Raw genomic sequence first — 23130 nt, forward strand, 5'->3', positions numbered from 1 at the left:
CATAAATGTCTGTGGCACTATTATTATTATTATATAGTGAATATACCTAAGAAATCTGGTAGAAAATAGCCTCAGCCTTCTGAGGAGAGATCAAAAGAATCAGAATGCTTTTTAATAGGTGAGGAAAATACTGAAGTGAACCATTGAATCCTTTTACACCAGAAATGTTAAACGAACAGATGAGCCAAACTTCTGGTTTTGCTAAAGCCTGGAGAAAGAGAAATGGACTTTCAGGGCTGCATGAAACCTTTGGAAAAAAATCACAACAAAAAAGTTCTTGACTTTGTGGGTTGTGAAATGTTAGAAAGTCCAAGTTAGAAAATCTTTCAGATCTGGGCTAATTTAGGTATGATTAGAGGCTGAACCAGATAGTTCTGAAGACTTTTGACGCTGGAATTTGTCTCCAAATTACATTACCTACATCTCTGCTAATTAGAAGCAGTGCTTAATTCAGTGTTTAATTGCATACCCTTATTTTCTGTAAACATATCTTTGATTAGCAACTCAAGGCAGTTTTTAAAAATTTAATTACTGTGGATGTTGTTGAGCACAAATTAACAAAGGAAGGCTGTCAGGAATGAGTTGCACTGTTGTCAGCAGCTCCTTTTTATTTATAAAACACAAGCACACAAATGAAGAATAACTCTGTTAGAAAAATAGGCTTTTCTAATTGCATGACAATGAATCTCCTTGAATATTTTGCAAAGACTAGATAAAGGAAACTTTTAAAACAATAAAACCTGCAAACATACAAAATAACTGCTCTACTACAGAAATATAGGACACGTGTGCTATATGTGAAAATCATGATTATCAGCATCTTGCCTTAAGCCTCCTCAGTACGCTTCCTCATTCCTGCCTCCATACATGCACCTGCACACTGATGATCCAAATGGAAAACTGATGTGTTGCCCATTGACTGCCTTGATACGAGGCTTTTACTTAATACTCCTTTGAAAAGACTGGAAGGAAGCAAGCACTTCAATAAAATGCTCTTTTCTATTTACACGTGTACCAGGTGATTATGAGGCAAGCATTCTGGGACTCACTGAGGATCCCTAAACCGGTGTCCTTCCAAGGCCTCTGTCAATCCCTCTCCAGGGTGAAGTGGTATGTTTGTCAGGAGCTCCGCTCAGGCGAGCTGAGCTGTCAGGTGTGGAGTAACCCATTAATGCAACAAGCCAAAAATGAAAGCACTGAACCTTTAATCACTGCTATGATATCAGCAAGAGTCTGAACGGGAGAAAACACTGACTCGCCCTGCTCCTTTTCCCCGTGGCTTGGCACACTGGTTGAGTGGCTCAGCACAGACATGAGGGTCATCGCACTGTTGAGGGAGACCTGAACAAAAGGCTTTGGCAATTTTATGGACTCTCGGGTGTGAGGCGGAGAGGAACCAAGACAGCGCAGGAGTGGAGAGGCACCAGGCAGAGTTGGAATGAAAAAAGTGCCTGGATGTTTCCCCTCCTCTCCACCAGGAGGCCTAGGCAGAGGCGCCTGGCCGAGGGACCTAGGGAGGAAAGCTCTCACCAGCTAGGAATGTCAATATGGATCGAACATGAGGGGGCCGGGGCCTGCGGCTTTCATGGGAACGGCTGCGAGGCACCAGGTGTGCGCTCTGCGTGGGAAGGCAGCTTCCCGGTGTGGTGCGCCGGGTAAAACCTTTCAAGTAGCCTATGGTCAGGCCCGAAAAATCACACACCATTTTTAACCGGGAGCCGGACTCTTCAATGTTTAGGAGTGTCCACTGCATTTCTTGTCACCAGGGGATTACTGAACCAGCTCTGGGGAGAAGGCAGCAAAGTGAGCCAGACTTGTCTGATGATTGCTCTCCAACCGAGTGCTGAGACGGGAACTTTGAAGAGTAAAAACTGGGGCATCTACTTATTACATAATGCTTGATTGGCTTCAGAGAACAAAACAGGTCTCAAAGTCAAGGAGAAGTTTGAGAATCTGACTGATGACTAGGAGCAATACGTTTTAAAGTTCTATTTGGGGCTAGTTACCACTTAGGCATGTTTAGTCTCTGAACCAACCATATCCGCTGATCTCATACCCTGTGCTCAGCATTCTTCTGGGTGCTACACATCAGAGAACAAGTTAGATCAAGATGTCACCACCTCTCACAGTTAAATTCGAACCAAAGAGACAGACATTAATAATACACAATGCAAATAAGTGTCCCAGCATGTTAGAAGCCTGTACGTGTTATGGAAGGAGAACATGCACATATAGCAGAATGAGAGAGCTCGGGATGATGTGGGAGAGTGGAAATTTTAAATAGGTTGATCAAGGAAGGCCTCATCATATTATAATAGAACCAACAATCCCTTGTATCTCTGATTTGTCTTTATAGTGTTGCTAAATTAATCTTACTGAGACTTATGATTTTACTATTTCCTTGCTCAAAAATCCTCACTGATTCCCACTGCCTAAAGAATAATGTATAAGCTCCCTTTCTGGCACATCGCTCTGGCTCAGTGTTTCTCACTGCCTCTCCCCTGCGCCAGCAAACCAGGCTGCCATCTGGCCACATCTGCACTGTCCCACCTTGGTGCTTTTGCTCCAGTGGCCTCATGCCTTCTCTATCTCCACTTCTTAATATTCTACCCCCTGTCAAAGTCCAGCTTCAATATTTCTTCCCCACAAAGCTTTCCTAGATATTTCTGTTCCATGGAAATTCTTTTTCCTCTAAACTTCACAATGCATTAAGCTATGAATATAGCATTCAGCAGATAAAATTATGAAAAGCCTTAATTCTATTTACTGGATTGGAAACTTCTTGAAGACAAGAACCATATCCTTGAATATCCTTACAGTATTAGTATAGTGCCTTGCAAGGGTGAACTCAAATAGCTAAGAGTTTCTTGACCCTTCTGATAGATAAAGAAAAAGGCAATACATGTTTCCAGTAGGTAACCAGTCTGTGTCTTTAACATCTCACTCTTCCTAAGAAGGAATTCAGGGCTTCATCTGTGGGTTCAAAATGCTGAAAGTGCTGAGGCTTTTGATGGACACCATGAGACTAGAGGGCATAAAGAAAGTGTTACCATTTAAAATGTTTGCTCAGTTAAATGTAAGTAATTAGAAATTAAGGACAAAGTATTATACTTCTATAATGCTGAGGACTGAATTTTACTCATAGCAAAAGCTTATTTGCTATGGGGAGAAGTCATAACTTACATGCTGCAGGGAGAAGTTTTCAGCACTGTGTTCTGAATTCCAAATGAAGGATATGTGAACAGTAATAGACACTAGAATAATATAAGTAGAATAGCAAAAGGTACTTCATAATCCCTGAATGGAGATGCTTATTGTTAGCACTCACTTTTGCAAGACTTCATTTTCTTCTCTGAAAGACACTTTGGGTCACTTCCCCTCCAGCCCAAATCTCACCTGGCGAGATATGCAGCACCTGGTTGTCTGGACCTCTGAGTATGACCCACTGGCCAATAACCCTGGATGGAAAAAGAATGGAGCAGGCTTGATGGTGAATAGTCGATTTGGATTTGGCTTGCTAAATGCCAAAGCTCTGGTGGATTTAGCTGATCCCAGGACCTGGAGGAGTGTGCCTGAGAAGAAAGAGTGTGTTGTAAAGGACAATGACTTTCAGCCCAGGTAAGTATCTCCTGGAATTTTAAACACATATGTGCCCATGACACAATTTCATTACTGTGTTTGCCACTCTGCCCGATTTTTTTTGCACCTACCCTTCTGAAGTAGATGGAGTTGGAGTTTTCCAGTGTTCTCTGTGGGTCTCCATGGGGATTCACTGAGAGATTAGAGTTCTAGAAATCATGTTAACACATTTGCATGTTCCTCTTGTAGTCCACCTACCACATAGCACCCAGTCCAAGGTGCACCATTGTTTTACTGTCAGTTAAACTGTGATCAACCAATCATCAGTTTTAAGATTCATTCCAAATCCAGTGTTTAACTATTTTATAAAATGCATCTTAGGGTTGATGAAATGTAGTACTTGCCAACCACTTTTACTCAAAATCTACTTCCAAAATAGCCTTGCTTCATGCCACAGTGCTGTGTGATTCATGGCTTTTCTTCCATGAAGGATTCCTTATCATACACTTTCACACAGACTCTCTCTGGCAAATCACTTCTTGCCACAGAAGTAATTTCTGCTGTGAGAGTTTTCTCGTTTCTATCAAGGCAACCAAAATAATACTGAAGACCCACTCACCCAAAATATCCCAGGAAGAGAAGCTTGGGGCATGCCTTCAGAACGCCTTCTAGATAAAATCATTTTTTTCTTAAGGGGGTCTTTTTGATGGGTCCACAATAAATCTACCTGAATTTGACTCCACAGCAAATAGCATTGTATTTAAGTATTAGTGCCCCTTACCATTTTCTTATGCATTAAAATTTATATATACCTAATCCTGAAATCTACACATCGCAAGGAGAGACAAAAAGCTTAGTTGAGTATCTAGTCAAGACTGATGTGTGCAGATACGCATAAAATGCAAGGAAGCTGGGATATACTTTATTCAATGCTGATTCTTTAATGTATTTAGAGCTCTGAAAGCTAATGGAGAAGTTATCATTGAAATTCCAACAAGAGCTTGTGAAGGACAAGAAAATGCTATCAATTCCCTGGAGCATGTGCAATTTGAAGCAACAATTGAATACTCCCGAAGAGGAGACCTTCATGTCACACTTACTTCTGCTGCTGGTAAATTAAAAACAAAATCTTCCAAACCATTTAAATTTTTAAGTGTAAGTTGAATGACAAATAACTAATTGCTTTTGTTTATTCATAGAACAAAGTCTCCTAATAGATATTTTATGCCTTTAAAAAACATATTTATTTTTCCTTTTTCTTGAAGTTAGAGCTCCCTCTGCCCTGCCCATTCCCACTGATCCTTTGATAAGCAGAGAATGAGGCCCATTGAAATAATGCCAATTAATACAGTTTTCTGAAGTCATGCATTTTCATACTGTGTTTACTTTTCCAGTTTACTGATCTATCACTTTTCTCTTAGATAACAAACTAGTGATAGTTACCCTGATAACCAAACTCACAGATATAACTGAAACATACAAGGAGTGCACTGAAAACTGGGAATTCAGATCCATTAGAGAAGATTGAGAAGATTAACAAATTTACCATAACAAATTTACCGTAACATGAATAAGGCCATTTTATATGATATATAAACATGCCTTTTCCTGAAAGGCGCTAATTCAGATAAGATAGTGGATGGGAATGGGCTCATGAACCAGAAGCCATAATCTAACCAGGAGGAGCAGCCCCAATACTCCTTTATATCTTAGTAGGACTCAACTGACTAAATTTGGTTTCTGTGGGTGATAACGTGCGGAACATAAGCTATCTCTATGATCTTCCTCCTGAATATTAACTCCTAGAGGTTTGGAATAGGCTCTGTTAATTTTGAAGTTATGCTTTCTAGAGGTATTAGAATTAACCTGAAATATTGGTAGAATGCTTTCTTAATTGATAGACCAACAATTATTTAACGCTTCCACATAGAACTATTATTCATTGATCTAGAGAGGGCTTGGAGTTGAAAATTTAGTGGTAATCTTGTCTTGTCTTTTAATATAAGAGATTGTTAAATTAACATATCTTTAAGAAATTAATACATTAAATAATTATGATTATTAATGACTATATAATAAACTAATTAAATGATAAATTTTATCTCTAAATCATTATGGAGTCAGGCACCTACTAAATTTTTAAGATTTCCTCTTACACTTCAGAAATGATAGTTTCATTAAAATATATTTTAGATTTTTGACTCTCTTCTTTAATTCAATTTGTAAATGTAGTTCTCTGAGTTCTCCTTATTTGAATAAACCTTAGTCAACATATTCATTCATTCATTATTTTTTCCATAATATTTATTGAGGCAAATAATATTCATTGCTATGCCAGGCAATGCGCTAAGTACTATAGATAAAACTAAAAACTAAGTACTATTGATCATAGTTTCCTTGTGAATGTCTTGATCCTTATACTGAAAGAGAATTAGGAGATCTCGTCTTTTTCAGCTTTTATTTTCGGTTATCAGATGCTAGAGTATATCCTCGTGTCAGAGCTATTAGGACATTCATTAACTTGTATTTGTTGCATAGGAACTAGCACTGTGCTATTGGCTGAAAGAGAACGGGATACATCTCCTAATGGCTTTAAGAACTGGGACTTCATGTCTGTTCACACATGGGGAGAGAACCCTATAGGTACTTGGACTTTGCAAATTACAGACATGGTAAGTATGAATGAAAGGACGAAAGAACAGAAACTTACTTTTAAACACTTTGAAGCACTTTTACGTTGATTTCTTCATTAATTAGGGCCCTAAAGACTTGTACCACTTCTTAGTAGACGTAAGTGAAAAGTCTAGTGTTTCAAGCCCCGACTGCTTGGTTATGTAGATCATATTCAAAAAGGAAGACTAGGCACCAGCCATACTATAAGAGGGGAAAAAAGTACTTGTATAAACAATGTGGCAGACTGTGGGACAAAGTCAGGTGTTCCCATGTCTGCATGCAGCCAGCCGTCTGACCTATTTAGCCACCAAAATCAACCGTATTCACAAAGATACTTAAATGCTCAGACCAGCTTGGGTATGACATTCTGCCACAGTCACATCTTAAAGGCATGCTTACAATTATTTTGCAGTGGCTATTTAGAAGTGGCTTAATGTTTGGCAATATATCTTATTTAATATGACTTTTTAAAACAATTTTAGAAATGAAACAAACCAAAAAGCATTTCTCATTTCTTTTTCATTCTATTGACTAACATTCTCTGACATCTTTCTGTAAGTTTAACACAGAGTCACAAAATTGAAAGGACAGAGTAAAAGTTAGAGAAAAGCCAAATATAGCTGAATTATTTATTTTTGCATCATTTCTCCAACATTCTCTGTAGGTGAGAATATAAATGAATGATGTTCTGGTTCTGTGTCCTTCTGAGATACAAGTGTAGCAAATATAAGCAGTGTAGAATTACATGCCTATTACATGCCTAGACACCTTTTTTTTTTTTAGACGAAGTTTTGCTCTTGTTACCAAGGCTGGAGTGCAGTGGCACAATCTCGGCTTACTCTAACCTCTGCCTCCTGGGTTCAAGCGATTCTCCTGCCTCAGCCTCCTGAGTAGCTGGGATTACAGGCACCCATCACCACGCCCAGATAATTTTTGTATTTTTAGTAGAGACGGGTTTTCACCATGTTGGCCAGACTGGTCTCGAGCTCCTGACCTCAGGTGATCTGCCTGCCTCCACCTCCCAAAGTGCTGGGATTATAGGTGTGAGCCACCCCATCTGGCCTAGATAACTTTTTGAAAAGAAATTATTTAAAGTTCCTGGAATGTAAATTAAATTAATCCAAATTTTATAGTCATTTGTCATGTTTTCTTCTTGGAGGATAGCTTTCTCCTAAAGACTGCTAAAATCGTGATTTAAAAATGGAAGTTGTAAAATGTCCTGCTCTCATAGAGCAAAAAAATTTTCTTGATAAATGGGCCTGTTCTTGAACTTGGCCTCCATTCTCTAACTCAATTTCACCATCAGAAAACTAAGAAAATCTATATACCAAGATGGGATAATTTCATGTCAAGTCTGGAAAATCTGATCTTACACCTCTAGATTTTTAGTCTGGAAAATCTGATCTTACACTTCTAGATTTTTAAAGATATTTTAGATTTTAACATATTTATAATTGTTGAACCTCTGAAAATTATCACAGTTCCCATAAATATACAATGTTTTTGTAACTGAACTTTATAGACCTTATTTATTTATTTATTATAATTGAACTTTGTAGACCTATTTATTTATTTATTTTTTATTATACTTTAAGTTCTGGGATACATGTGCAGAACGTGCAGGTTTGTTACATAGGTATACATGTGCCATGGTGGTTTGCTGCACCCATCAACCCTCATCTACATTAGATATTTCTCCTAATGCTATCCCTCCCATTAGCCCCCACTCTCCAACAGGCCCCGGTGTATGATGTTCCCTCCCTGTGTCCATGTGTTCTCATTGTTCAACTCCTGCCTGTGAGTGAATACATGCGGTGTTTGGTTTTCTGCTCCCGTGTTAGTTTGCTGAGAATGATGGTTTCTAGCTTCATCCATGTCCCTGCAAAGAACATGAACTCATTTTTTATGGCTGCATAGTATTCCATGGTGTATATGTGTGACACAATTTTTAAGGGCTTACTAATGCTAGAGGCTGTTTGTAATACTGTATCGAGGCTGACTTTTTCCCCAGTGGAATGTTTCTATGAGTTGATAATTGGGAAATATAATTATATTTATAGAAGATACAGTCAGCTTTTCAAGAATACATCCAATACAGAAAAGAAGATTTGCATAGAGAGTTCTGATTTTTAAATTAAATGCCTGATTATGAAGCAACAGGTTTTTCAATTGTTGAACCTACAAACTGTCAATTTTTATAGCAAGAGTGAATCCAATTATTTCTTTCACATGAAATGCACAGAATCTTAAAATTTAGATTTTAATGATTAAATCCTTTCTAGATATTTTGAATGAGTTTGTTTTATACGATTCAAAACACATACTAAATATAGGTATGCTTATTTGTTAGTCTGGAAGAATTCAAAATGAAGGAAGAATTGTGAACTGGAAGCTGATTTTGCATGGGACCTCTTCTCAGCCAGAGCATATGAAGCAGCCTCGCGTGTACACGTCCTACAACACCGTTCAGAATGACAGAAGAGGGGTGGAGAAGATGGTGGATCTGGAGGAGGTCTGTGTGGTTCTGTTCTTGCCATGCTCTCCTTTGAACACTGTAGACAATGTAGTCAGTGAAGCTGCACCCAACTTCCAAGCAGAAAATAAGTCAAACACGATGGGGAGGAAAAGAAGTGATAGTGGTAAACTATTTACTTTCCATAGGATAAAACTTGATTTTCATTTGATATTTTATCCAGAAATTAGAAATCACAATTAATGAATTCAAAATTATCAAATTTCCTAACATGAATTTTCTCAATTTATGACAGATATCAAATGGGAAAAAAAAGTTGTCTTTTTTTTGTTGTTTTTTTGAGACAGAGTCTCACTCTGTTGCCAAGGCTGGAGTGCAGTTGTGTGATCTTGGCTCACTGCAACCTCTGCCTCCTGAGTTCAAGAGATTTTCCTGCCCCAGCCTCCCGAGTAGCTGGGACTACAGGTGCCCACCACCATGTCTGGGTAATTTTTGTATTTTTAGTAGAAACGAGGTTTCACCTTATTGGCCAGGCTGATCTCGAACTCCTGACCTTGTGATCCTCCCACCTTGGCCTACCAAACTGCTGGGATTACAGGGATGCACTTTGTTTTTAAGCATTTTCCACATTGTGTCATTAACCTGTAATCCCCATAACCTAGGAAGGAGAGACATTCATGTGTCCATTTTGCAGAAAGGAAAACAAGGCTCAAATGGCCAAATCACTTAGGCTTCTTTTTATTAATTCATTAACTGACACTGCTTGGCAACACTAAGGAGAGGGATAGATCACACTTTTTCTCAAAAAAAAAAGAAAAAGAAAAATCAGAGGATAGCTAAAGTAAATCGTTCACATTCCTGGTCTCAGCTTACTGTGGTCCTGGCTTCCTACTGTCAGATGGGGGGAAGAGCCCACATTTTCTTTATCTCTGTATCCCAGCAGCTAGCACAGTGCCTCAGGTGTGATAGGTAGGTTTTCAGAATTTTCAGAATGCCCTGCCTTGAATAGGTCCAGCTCTGTGCTGGGTGTTTTGGAAGATACAGAGGCACAGTACATATTCAGGAAACTTATACACGAACTGTGAAGGCCTCAGCTTCAGTTCTAGCTCCCTTTATATTCTTCAAAGCAGCTTCCCTTCAGGACCCAAGTCTCAGATACTTTCCTTCACAGTCTGGGAAGCAGGTTAACCTTGGGAGTGTTTCTCCCTCTGAGATTCCTTAAGGAGCATTAACAAGACCCTTCTGTTGTTAGAATATTGAAACATTTCCACAGCAGTTGACTAAGAGAGGCTTCTCTGAGCTCTCCAGCTTCCTCCTCCCCAGCCTCCCCAGTTCTCAAAAGAAAAGTGCCTGCAATAAAAAGGGACCCCCCAACCTTTTTACTTCAATTTATCTGTCTTACATTTATTTATATTTAAATGTATGCATGTGTATGCACATGCACGTATACCTTTTATACTCACGGGGAACAAACTCATTTGTTTCACTTAACAATATGTATTTTTGCAAATACCTAATTCTAACATAAATTCCTAGATACGCAACTCAGTCTCTCCCCTGACCACTCTTAAACTCAGTGGCTAAAGGGTAGTTCTGAGAGCAAGTTCCTCCAGGAAGGTATTCCCATGCTCCCGCAACCGGTGGGCGCCTTCTGTATGAGTTGTTAGATATTTTGATATCCTCTGCTTCCCCAAATGGATTCCATGACAGCAGGCTGACAAGTGAAGAAAACCAGCATACGCTGAACACTTACCTACACCGTCTCACCCAGTTTTCAAAACCACCACAAATGGAGGTACTCTTATTCCGCCTGACAGGTGAAGTTGAGGAAGATTAAAATGGTTGCCAAAGGTACCCCAGAGGCAAATGAGGATTGAAACCCAAGTCCATGTGGCTCCCAGTCTTACACTCTCTCCCCTCCCCTCATTGCCTCTCAAGGGGCAGGCAGTGGGCCTGTGCTAGGGTTGCACCCAGCTTGCCTGGCCATAAATAATGAAGCTTCTTCTCTTCATGGATGACATTCTGTGTTTTAGGAACAGCCCACACAAGAGAACCCTAAGGAGAACCCCGTGGTGTCAAAAAGCCCCAGCAGCAGCAGCATGGGGGGCCAGAGGGATAAGCTGGAGGAAGGAGCCCCTTCCGAGGCTATGCTGAGACTCCTACAAAGTGCTTTCAGTAAAAACTCGCCGCCAAAGCAATCACCAAAGAAGTCCCCAAGTGCAAAGCCCAACATTCCTTATGAAAACTTCTACGAAGCTCTGGAAAGGCTGAACAAACCTTCCCAGCTTAAAGACTCTGAAGACAGTCTGTATAATGACTATGTTGATGTTTTTTATAACACTAAACCTTATAAACACAGAGATGACCGGCTGCTTCAAGCTCTGGTGGACATTCTGAATGAGGAAAATTAAAATAAGTGTGTGGTCTCAAGTTGGAAATATTCACGCTTCTTCTTTACCCTGATATTTTGCCTGTGTCTGAAGTGGTTGTTTTGTTATGAATTCTTATGCTTATAATATCCTTTGTGGTACCTTTTCTTTTTCTCCCTAAACTTTATATGTGAAGGGGATGAGCTCAAGCAGGAAGTTCAACTTCCAGAATTGATCATAGGTATTTCAAAACACGTTTCCTGTCTACACAAATGAAGTGTTTTGTTCTTTCTGGAGTCACTGGTGACAAAAAGCTCTTACACTACATTAGAATACTATGTTAGAGCCCATTTCAAATCTCAAAAGAAAAGGTAAAATCTGAGATACCAATTCATTTGAAAACATAATCTGCAAATACTGAGAAGGAGACAGAAAGTGTTCCTGTAGCTTGTTCCCTGTCTTGGCCATGTGGTTCTTCAAATTTTGATGCCAAGAAAGTCTAATGAAGGAGTTCACTATAAGACTCATTCCCCAGGTCTTTCTATTCCAAAGTGCCACTCATTCCTGGAGTCGAAATCTGGTCATGTTGGGCAAAAGCTGGATTATTTGATCTAGAAACAGACCTTGACATCTGAATGCTCTGGTTTGAGCAATTTTGGAACATTCCTTTTTGCCTGGTGCACCATGTCTGTGGTGCCAGAGGCATCCGTGGATCCAGGGGCGGCTGTGAATTGTGCTGCGTGCCTGGTCTTTTCTCTATTTCCTCTTCTTCTGAAGGTTTTCTACACCTGTCTCCTTTCTCGCTACAAAATGAATGTTGGGAGAACTGACTTACACCACTTTCTCAGAAAAAAAAAAAGCTTTCACTTGGGACTTGGCAAATTCCCAGGCACAATTTTTTTCTACAATAACAGGAAACCACTGATCACATGGAGACCTAATGAAATAACAGAAAAACACTCATAATAGGGAGAAACCATGAGTTTTGTTTTTGTTTTTGTTTTTCCAACTGTGTTCATTAGAACAGAGTGTCCTAGATCTTTGAAACTGAATGTTCATTCCTAGATACGAAAGGATCTTCTCCAATCCTGTAATTGATCATGTCCAAATTCTCACCAAACTGCTCCTAAACTTCAAATCAGAAGACAGAAACTGGCAGTCCAGAGACCTTAACTGCCCCTCAGATAGATTTTGTTTGTCATGCAAAATGTTTTAAAAATGTGAGTGGTTATTGAAAATACAGTGTTTCACATAAAACCTGATTCTCAGACCCATCTTTGCCCCTGGCAACAGTTAGCTGGAGCTGAGTAGGAGCTGCCTGATTAGATGAGCTCTGGGTCCCCATGGCGCCCTGCTCCATGCTACCTAGAGCAGGCACTTGATTCTTTGCTGGGCAGTATCCAATAGGCATTTAATTTTTTCTACTCCTACACTAAATGAATGTGTACAAAGTGTAAATGCATTAGGAAAAAAAAAAAAAAACCGGCATCTTCTGTTAGGCAGGATCTGTACAATAGTAATTATCAATTTGCTTCTGTAATCTCGCCTCACCTGGATGCTCACTAATACTAATTCATTTATTAATAACCTTCGAGCTTCCTTCTCTCAATATGCTCTCTCAATATGCTCACAAAGTCTCCAGTCGCCTTCAATGCTGTTTTTCTCCCACTGAGTTTGTTGTTTGCAATTCTTCCACGAAGTTTGAACTTCATAAGGCCACTCATCACCTCAAAAGTACATGAAAAGGACGCTAGAGTCTGTCACTTGCTTTGGCTTGAAGTATGGCAGGTAATAGAAACTTTCACCTACTCTTCTACCATTTGAATTTGTATAGAACGAGGATATTTCCAGAGCAATATCCATGATGCTTAGAGAATGTTCTCCTAAAAGACTTGCAGAATCACTCTGTCCTTGGAAGTTTCACATATTGTTTGACATAAAGTGTTAGAATTGCCAATATTGGAGCATATCAAAAAGTATTAAAACTAAAAAGGACCAGAGAATTCTCAGATTAGCCCAGAGTGGCCAGTAAATGGTAATAAATTAAAGAGTTAGAATTAAAACTCATCACTTTTCTATTCCTGATCTAGTGCTAGATGTACAAATCTTTCTTTTTGGTTCTTCCTAACAAAATATTTTCTGGGATAAAACCCCAGCTAACTCATTGGGTTGTAGCCAAAGGTTCACTTGAGAGCTTTAATATTTAAATAAAATCATATTAAATGTTTCCAACCTGGAATATATTATTCAGATATAAAGCAGTTTTGTCAGTCTTTCTTAGTGCCTGTGTGGATTTTTGTGAAAATGTAAAAGAGGAAACTTATATACTATTTCCCTTGAAATTTTAAACTATATTTTCTTTACAGGTATTTATAATGTACCAATGCTTTTATCAAACAAACTTTTAGAGAGCATAATAAATTATATTAAAGAACCAAAAGTTTTCCTGAAAATAAGAAAGTTTCATCCAATAAAATATTTTTTGAAAGGCATGTTCCTCTGTCAATGAAAAAAAAATACATGTATGTATTGTGATACTAGAAGTGACATTTGTCTAACAGCCTAATACAATGTGTAGCTGACTTTAACATGTGCAGTCCTGGCATTCTTAAGGGAACTTCCACATTATACATTTGATGTATTGACCAGAGTATGTAAAATATACTTATCAATCAGAAAAATAAATTGTTTCTCACTGAGTCAAAAGAAAAAAAGCTCATGTTTCCAACAAAAACAAGATCTCCCTCTTTTATTGTTTTCCAAATGAACTGTACAAAAGAAAAGCTGAAAGTTTACATTAAGGATTTAATTCCTTTTTAGGAGATTGGGCTTTTTAGGAGTTAATTTAAGAATCTACCTGAATAAGGTATGTTTTATTTTCCTCTCTAGCCCAGTCCTTCGCTTTCATGATAACATGCAAAGTTGTATGACTGAGCCTCAACTGATATGTTGAAAAACCAACAAACTATCTAAACTAAACTAAAAGGACTTATTACATGTAACATAAATGATTTCCAACAGTTCACCAAATAGAACTTAGTTGACAGGCCATAGTAAAGCAGCTAAGTATGAAATCCTCCCCAGAGGTTCTCTCATTAGAACTCCTACTAAAGATCCAACTTTTTTTTTTTTTGCTACAGAGTTTCACTCTTTTGCCCCAGCTGGAGTGTAGTGGTATGATCATGGCTCACTACAGCCTCCACCTTCCAGGCTCAAAGGATCCTCCCACCTCAGCCTCCTGAGTAGCTGGGACCACCATGCCTAGCTAATATTTGTGTTTTTGTAGGGACAGGTTTTGCCATGTTGCCCAGTCTGGTCTCAAACTTTTGGGCTCAGGTGATCCACCTGCCTCTGCCTCCCAAAGTGCTGGGATTACAGGCATGAGCTACTGTGCCGGACCCCAAGTCCTAACTTTGATATTTGGACTTCAGGCTGACTTCTCTCTCCTGCTTCAAACTTCCATTCCTGGAATTTCTACCCACCATCTCAGAATCTGACCTTTCTCCCCTTGGGGATTGGTTTTTCTCCAGAATCCATTCATTTCTCATAAGTCGTAATCATTCAGTCAAACTAGAATGATCTTCCAGAAATTCTAGAAGGACTTCTTTCCATAAGGATTAGTTGAAGATATATCTTTATTTTTGTTTCATTGATTGATTGATAGTACATATTTAAGGTGTACAATGTGATGTTGTGATATATAAATATATAGTGAAAAGATGACTACAGTCACGCAAATTAACATATCCGTTTTCTCAGTTACCTTTTTTCTTTTGTGGTAAAAGCAACTAAATGCTAAGAAAACTCTTTAAGCAAATTTCCAATATGTATTAATTTTTATTAACTATAGTCCTCATACTGTACATCACATCTCTAGACTTTTATCTTACATAACTACAACATATTACTCTTTGACCTGTATCTCCCCATTTTTCCATATATATTCCCTATATCTCCCCCTATATATTCCCCCCCATATCTTTCCCACCCCACTGCAACCACCATTCTACTCTATGTTTCTATCTATTTGACTTTTTAAAAGTTCCACATATAAGTGACATTATGCAGCATTTTTCTTTCTGTGTCTGGTGTATTTCTGTTAGCATAATATACTCTAGATTCACCCATTTGGTGCAAGTGGCAAGATCTTTTAAAGGCTGAATTTCATATGTGTGTGTGTGTGTGTGTGTGTGTGTATATATATATATATATACACATATGTACATATATATATACACACACACAGAAGTAGGGGTGTGTGTGTGTGTGTATGTGTAAAATAATTTCCATAGATGGCCTCTATTTTCTTTTAGATGTCCTTTAGGTAACTATTGGATTAACCAAGTGCATGCTGTGAGTACAAACACAAATACATGCACATGTACAAAGGATACACATTAATTCTTAAATACAAGTTTAAATTCATGAGGAGGAAGAGAAATGCTTTCCAACTGCCTTGTAATTTGCAAGGCTATAGCATTCGTGTGAATGATTGTTTGAATTATCCACTCTGTTCCCTCTGCCCCTGTGGACAGAGCATACTTTCCTGGACCACTGATGTTGACCATGCAATCTACATCGGCCAATTGAATATTAGTGAATGTGATGCAAGCAGAGGCCTCATATGTGTTTACACAGTTTGGCTTGGCTCTTGCTTTTCAGTGACCCAGCGCTGTGAGGAGATTGTGCCCTAGGAGCTACTTCCCCTTAAGCCTGATTTCCAGAAGAGATGTATATGAACCAGATATAAATCAAAATCACATTCTGGAACTAAGCACAGCCAACTCAGTACAAAGCAGAGTCATCCTGATGAGAACAGCCTAAATAAGCCTCTATGTTGATAGATGTACATGTTTTATAAGCATTACTCTACATTAATGTACCAGTAAGGAGGTGACTGTAGTTATTGTGAGCCCGCCATTCTCATGGCATGTGCTGGGGAGGCAGAGGCCTCTTTCCTGGTTTTTATGCTGGATCTGTCTACCATGTGTGCCACTTTCAGTCAGTTTTCCTGGAATGCCACAAAACACTTTCTCTTTCCTCCACATCCATATACATTCCATCTCTATACACCCTCATATTGAGAGTATCTTCATTGATTATGTATCTGGACAGGTATCCCAATCTTAAAAGGAATTCTTGTTCTTAGAACAGGATAGAGGAAAATATCCTCAAATTTCTTCCTGCAGGGTTGTCATGGCTGATCCCTTCAATTCCCACATCCCTGTCCCTAGTAGCCCCAGTGGCAGGTGATATAGAGCTAGATGATGTCTCGGTGAGAGGAGAGTAGCCTCTGGCCTTGGTTCTGTCTTACATACTTTACAATACTTCTTGCATCATCACTTCTATTCCAGACACCACCAGGCCTCAGCCCAACACTCATCCTTGGGGAGGGTCCAGTGCTTCCCCCATATCATGCATAATTTTCAGCTCAGAGTCACATTCATAGAAAAGAGTGTCATTTGAGAATTCCAAGGTAGGGTGCCTAATGCTAGTCTGTTTTGAATAAGAAAATCCTTCTTGAATAGTATAAATTTCGAGTCCAAAATGTTAGGATAAGAGAGACTTGTAATAATAGAGAAATTTATGGGCTGTTTCAAACTCTGTTGCTAGAGAGAATTAGAAGGAAGAAAGCCCACCTGTGACATCCTATCCATCCCATCAGGCCTCTCAGAGGTGGATCAAACCCACCATGTTTATCTGAGCATCTATGCCCTTGGCTCTGGTCATTCTTTACTAGCATTTACTAAGCTTTCTTGACATGAATGAATGACCTTGAACCTGCTGATGTTATTTTTACTTACAGAAACCAGATAGCCACAAACTTTAGTTTTTCTCAATCTGTTGCTGTAAATGATACTATCTAATCATTAAAGGGCAAAAAGTGTCTGAAAATTATTAGCAACATAAAGGCTAGAAGTGTGGACTCTTGAGTCAGCCTGGATAAATGAATCTGAATCCAGGCTCTACCACCTTCTAACTATGTGCCCTTGAATAGGTCACCTCACCTTTCTGGGACTTATTTACTCATTTACAACAATGAAGTCTACCTTTTATGCATTTGCTGTTAGGATTAAATAAGATACTGCAGAGAAGTAATTTAGTATGGTTTCTTTTTTTTTTTTTTCTTTTCTTTTTTGAGATGGAGTTTTGCTCTGTTGTCCAGGCTAGAGCACAGTGATGTGATCTCGGCTCACTGCAACCTCTGTCTCCCGGGTTCAAGCGATTCTCCTGCCTCAGCATTCTGACTAGCTGGAATTACAGGTGCCCACCTTCACACTCCGCTTATTTTTGTATTTTAGTGGAGACAGTGTTTCACTACTAAATGTTGGCCAGGCAGGCCTCAAACTCCTGGCCTCAAGTGATCTGCTCCCCTCAGCCTCACAAAGTACTGGGATTATAGGCATGAGCCACTGTGGCTGGGCAAGTATTGTTTCTGGGCAAAGTAAATATTCAGTAAATATTAGTTTTCATTATTTATGAGTTTTTTTTATTGTGGTGTTATGAAAAGAAAATGGACTTTAGAACCAAACAGATTTAAATTTGTACCACTTATCTGCAAATCCAATAAAAGAGAAAATGTAAGAATCAATGCAGAAGATAAAAATACTGTAAAATGTCTCTGGCCAAGATTGTGTGGCCTTGGGAATTATCATTCCAATGTGAACCTTCCTTTGGTAACGTTACATTAGAAACGGGTTAATCTCACCAATGTAGACTGAACTGCAACGAGGGGTCATTGAAGTGACAGTTAAGACTCAAAAAGCAGCTCCCCAGGGCCAAGGAAAGCCAGAGGCAACAAGTGAGGGAAGAGAAGATATTGAATAAAGAAAATCATTTGCTTAATTTTGTCTTACATCCAATTGGTAAGGATTTCTCCTAACATCCAGAAAGAAATTTGAGTAAGTTTTCGAACAAAAAAAAATTCTACAGCATAGCGAGGTGCCAACAATTGCAATAAAAAACAGCTTCTTTGGCCAGGTGCAGTGGCTCACACCTGTAATCTCGACACTTTGGGAGGCCGAGCTGGGCAGATCACAAGGTCAAGAGATTGAGACCAGCCTGGCCAACATGGTGAAACCCTGCCTCTACTAAAAATATAAAAATTAGCTGGGCGTGGTGGCACATGCCTGTAGTCCCAGCTACTCAGGAGGCTGAGGCAGGAGAATTGCTTGAACCTGGAAGGCAGAGGTTGCAGTGAGCCGAGATTGCACCATTGCACTCCAGGCTAGTGACAGAGTGAGAGACTCCCTCTCAAACAACAACAACAACAACAACAACAACAACAACAACACCCCCAGCTTTTCCTGGAAGCATTCCCTTTGAAAACTGACACCATAGAAGGATGCCCTCTCTCACCACTCCTATTCAATACAGTATTGGATGTTCTCGCTAGGGCCATCAGGCAAGAGAAAGAAATAAAGCATATTCAAATAGGAAAAGGGGATGTCAAATTGTCCCTGTTTGCAGATAACATGATTCTATATTTAAAAAACCCCATCATCTCAGCTCAAAATCTCCTTAAGCTGATAAGCAACTTCTGCAAAGTCTCAGGATACAAAAATCAATGTGCAAAAATTCCTATACATCAATAATAGAGAGCCAAATCATGGGTGAACTCCCATTCACAACTGCTACAAAGAGAATAAAATACCTAGGAATACAACTAACAAGGAATGTGAAGGACCTCTTCAAGAAGAACTACAAACCACTACTCAAGGAAATAAGAGAGGACACAAACAAATGGAAAAACATTCCATGCTCATGGTTAGGAAGAATCAATATCACGAAAATGGTCATACTGCCCAAAATAATTTATAGATTCAATGATATCCCCATCAAGCTACCATTGACTTTCTTCAAAGAATTGGAAAAAAAACACCTTACACTTCATATGGAACCAAAAAAGAACCCACATAGCCAAGACAATCCTAAGCAAAAAAAAATAAAAATAAAAAAAAAAGAAAAGAAAAAGAAAAAGATGAAGGCATCACACTACCCGACTTCAAACTATATTACAAGGCTACTAAAATCGAAACAGCATGGTACTGGTACCAAAACAGAGATATAGACCAATGGATCAGAACAGAGGCCTCAGAAGGAACGCCACACAGCTACAACCATCTGATCTTTGACAAACCTGATAAAAGCAAGCAATGGGGAAAGGATTCCCTATTTAATAAATGATTTTGGGAAAACTGGCTAGCCATATGCAGAAAGCTGAAACTGTATCCCTTCCTTACACCTAGTACAAAAATTAACTGTAGATGGATTAAAGATTTAAACATGAGGCCTAACAAAATAAAAACTCTAGAATAAAACCTAGGCAGTACCATCCAGTATATTGGCATGGGCAAGGACTTCATAACTAAAACACTAAAAGCAATGGCAACAAAAGCCAAAATGGACAAATGGGATCTAATTAAACTTAAGAGCTTCTTTACGGCAAAAGAAACTATCAATAGAGTGAACTGGCAACCAACAGAATGGGAAAAAATGTTTTCAATCCGCCCATCAAAGGGCTAATATCCGAATCGACAGAGAACTAAAACGGATTTACAAGAAAAAAAATCCCATCAAAAAGTGGGCAAAAGATATGGACAGGCACTTTTCAAAAGAAGACATTTACATAGCCAACAAACATATGTAAAAATGCTCATCATCACTGGTCATTAGAGAAATGCAAATCAAAACCACATTGAGATACCACCTCACACCAGTTAGAATGATGATCATTAAAAAATCAGGAGACAACAGATGCTGGAGAGGATGTGGAGAAATAGAAACACTTTTACACTGTTGGTGGGAGTGTAAATTAATTCAACCATTGTGAAAGACAGTGTGGTGATTTCTCAAGGATCTAGAAATAGAAATATCATTTGACCCAGCAATCTCATTACTGGGTATATACTCAAAGGATTATAAATTATTCCATTATAAAAACGCATGCACACATATGTTTATTGCAGCACTGTTCACAATAGCAAAGACTTGGAATCAACCCAAATACCTATCAATGATAGACTGGATAAAGAAAATGTGGCACATAGACACCATGGAATACTATGCAGCTGTAAAAAAGATGAGTTCATGTCCTTTGCAGAGACATAGATGAAACTGGAAACCATCATTCTCAGCATACCAAACACCGCATGTTCTCACTCAAAAGTGGGTGTTGAACAATGAGAACACACGAACACAGGGAGGGGAACATCACACACTGGGGCCTGGTTGGTAGGGGCCTAGGGCAGGAATAGCAGGGGGTGGGGGTATTGGGGAGGAATAGCATTAGGAGAAATACCTAATGTAGGTGATGGGCGATGAATGCAGCAAACCAACACCATGGCACATGTATAGTTATGTAACAAACCTACACAATCTGCACATGTACTCCAGAACTTAAAGTATAACAGTAATAATGATAAACAGCTTTTCTTTCTTAACTACATTCACAGCACAGTGCATTGTTTAATTACATATATGAGGTAAATAATATTATTGTCCTTATTTTGAGGATGAAAAAAGTGAGGCACTGAGAGGTAACATGGTTTATTTGCTTGGTTAGGGTCATACAGATAGCAAGGCATAGAGTTGAAACTTTAACCTAGCAGTAATTCCAGTATCCGAATTATGCCTTATATTAGCAAGACAAAAAAGGTGACATTTATAGTATGGAATAAATATTTATTATTAAATACAAATTTAAACTCATGAGGAGGAAGAGAAATGTTTTCCTTACTGCCTTGTAATTTGCAAGGCAGTAGCATTAATATACATGACAGTTTAAATTATTCACTCTGCTCCTTCTGTTCCATGATCAGACTATGACTTCCTGGGCTATAGGAATCTTACAATGTAGATTCCTTTCCATCATTTTAGATAATAGAAATAGCTTTTGTTAACTGAACATTTTCTTTGCATTAAGCACACACTTCCTATATTTTCATAATGATAATAATTCATGAATAAGAGGCATACTATTTCTAATGCTTGCATTATCCTACAGGTGAAGTATTTTTACATATATGGACACTGAGATTTGGAAAGTGCGTTGTTTAATTAAATTCATAAATGATTTAAGAGGTTAAATCATTTGCCAAAGTTTGCGCAGTTAAGCCACAATTTTAAAACTGGTTTATCCAACACCATCTTTTTGCTCTTTCACTCTATTTCACTTTTTCACTTTACTTCCAAATTTTGCTAACTGATGCCTTAATGAGTGATCTCACGCTTCCAGGAACACCTAGATAGAGTTTTTATTGCTTCTTTACTTCAAATTTTGGAAACTACAATAAATTTAAGTGTGAGAGAAGTTGTCCTTGTCAGTCATCACTCCTCGGCCTATTCTGAAATGAACAAACGTTCCTGGAAAGCAACAGAACAATGCAATAACTCAAGCAACATTTAGATGAAGAATCAATCCCACGAATTCATGTGTAGCTCAGTCCCAGGAATGCTAAGATATATTAAGAACCAGCACATTGACTCTAGGAGTATTCTAGTATATTGGGCCATTCTCTTTGTCTCCCCATTTCTTGGCCTTCCTGCCTTGATGTTAATATGCCTTCTTCTTAAAAAGTTTCTCCAAGTCTATTCTTCAGCATATTTATCAGTGGTGTGAGGTGTGTGTGTTTAAAAAGGATGCGCTGGTCTTGCATAGTCGTGGACAAAACCTGAGTTTTTTGCATTTCTCCATTGTAGGACTTCTTAATAGCTTTTTAAATATCCTAGTGTGCACCAAGACTCTTCAGGGGTGCATTTGTCAGCATTTCTCCAGACAGAATCTCTTTCTCCTGGAGCATATTCAAGGACCAGTGTTCTCTTAGCTCACTTGGAAAGACACTACCTCCTAGTCAAATGCCTCCCATTAATAATTTCCCAGCTTGAGTCTGAGTCTCATCAGAAGTAAAGCTAACAATCCCCCCACACTCCTGACCACTTCTGAGTGCTTACAGCTCATGCCTTCTCCTTGCCCCAGTGGAATATGCTGCAGTGCCAGTCAGCTGACAGAAAACAGGTGCCAACTGTGGTCAGTGAGGAAGATGAGCCAGAGCCCAGCAGCAGTGATACAAGGGCAGGGAACACTATTCAGAGGTGGGAAGAAGAGAGGGAACTCACCCAGTCACTTACATCCACAACAGATGGAGTGGTCATTGTTCCAATTTGTCCAGGAGAGCTTTCGTTTATCCCTGTTGTCCCAGCACCATTATATAAAAAGTATCTTACTGAACAATAATTATAACTTTTCACTAGAGCACGGATGTGGATTGTCTCCTCAGCTTGCTGATGAGAATGTACTTCCTAATATGTTTTGTTCCCACCACAATCACTGAGTCTCAGAATTGGAAGGAATTATCTATTTTTCTACCCAATTTTCTACATGTGAAAGGAATGCTAGGGAGGATTCTGAGAAAAGTGTTGGTTCCTAATCAAAAGAGGTGCAGAGAAGAGATACCTCCTCTTCCTTGTACATATGTTACTGTGTCTATATGAAATGCCTAAGACCTTGACAGTCATCTTAGGCCCTTCCCATATATACTATCCATTTCTGAAAGAGCTTTCCAATTGCATGAGCTTCAGACCCCATAAAACTCAGATCTGCCTCCTGCTCATCTCCCTGATCTAAGTCACAAGTCTATGAACCCAACCTCTTGAGTATCTCTCAAGCCTGCTCACATGTTTGTCTCCAGTTCTACCATCCTGGTCCACACTGCCATCTTCTTTCAACTATGATGTTTCCAAATTGCATATCTTATCACATCACTCTCTTCTTGAAAATTCACTGAAGAGTACTTAGGATAAAACCAAAATGCACGCCTGTAATCCTAGCACTTTGGGAGGCCGCAGCAGGCAGATCCTGTGGTCAGGAGATCAAGACCATCCTGGCCAACATAGTGAAACCCCGTATCTATTAGATACAAAACAAAATTGGCTGGTCGTGGTGGGGTGAGCCTGTAGTCCCAGCTACTCGGGAGGCTGAGACAGGAGAAATGCTTGAACCAGGGAGGTGGAGGTTGCGGTGAGCCGAGATAGTGC

At 39.1% G+C, this 23130-nt stretch overlaps 1 protein-coding gene and 1 long non-coding RNA gene across 4 annotated transcripts in view; one reads left to right on the forward strand and one right to left on the reverse strand.

The window, feature by feature from the left end:
• PCSK1 (proprotein convertase subtilisin/kexin type 1) overlaps window positions 1-13791 on the forward strand; it is a 43138-nt gene extending 29347 nt beyond the window's left edge. For all 3 annotated transcript variants that reach the window (XM_032275877.1, XM_032275887.1, XM_032275896.1), the window contains exons 10-14: window positions 3385-3618; window positions 4533-4690; window positions 6118-6251; window positions 8603-8764; window positions 10759-13791. In XM_032275877.1, coding sequence (XP_032131768.1) covers window positions 3385-3618; window positions 4533-4690; window positions 6118-6251; window positions 8603-8764; window positions 10759-11136 — 1066 coding nt within the window. In that variant the 3' untranslated portion in view covers window positions 11137-13791. The remainder of the gene's footprint in view (window positions 1-3384; window positions 3619-4532; window positions 4691-6117; window positions 6252-8602; window positions 8765-10758) is intronic.
• On the reverse strand, window positions 578-3488 carry LOC116550133. Its single transcript, XR_004268243.1, has 2 exons — window positions 3397-3488; window positions 578-3025 (listed from the first exon to the last, which is right to left on the reverse strand). It is a non-coding gene; the product is annotated as an uncharacterized LOC116550133 (long non-coding RNA).
• Window positions 13792-23130: the final 9339 nt, after the last annotated feature.

Source organism: Sapajus apella, unplaced genomic scaffold (assembly GCF_009761245.1).
Source record: "Sapajus apella isolate SASKATOON/1434 unplaced genomic scaffold, GSC_monkey_1.0 scaffold1, whole genome shotgun sequence".
NCBI classification, from domain to species: domain Eukaryota; kingdom Metazoa; phylum Chordata; class Mammalia; order Primates; family Cebidae; genus Sapajus; species Sapajus apella.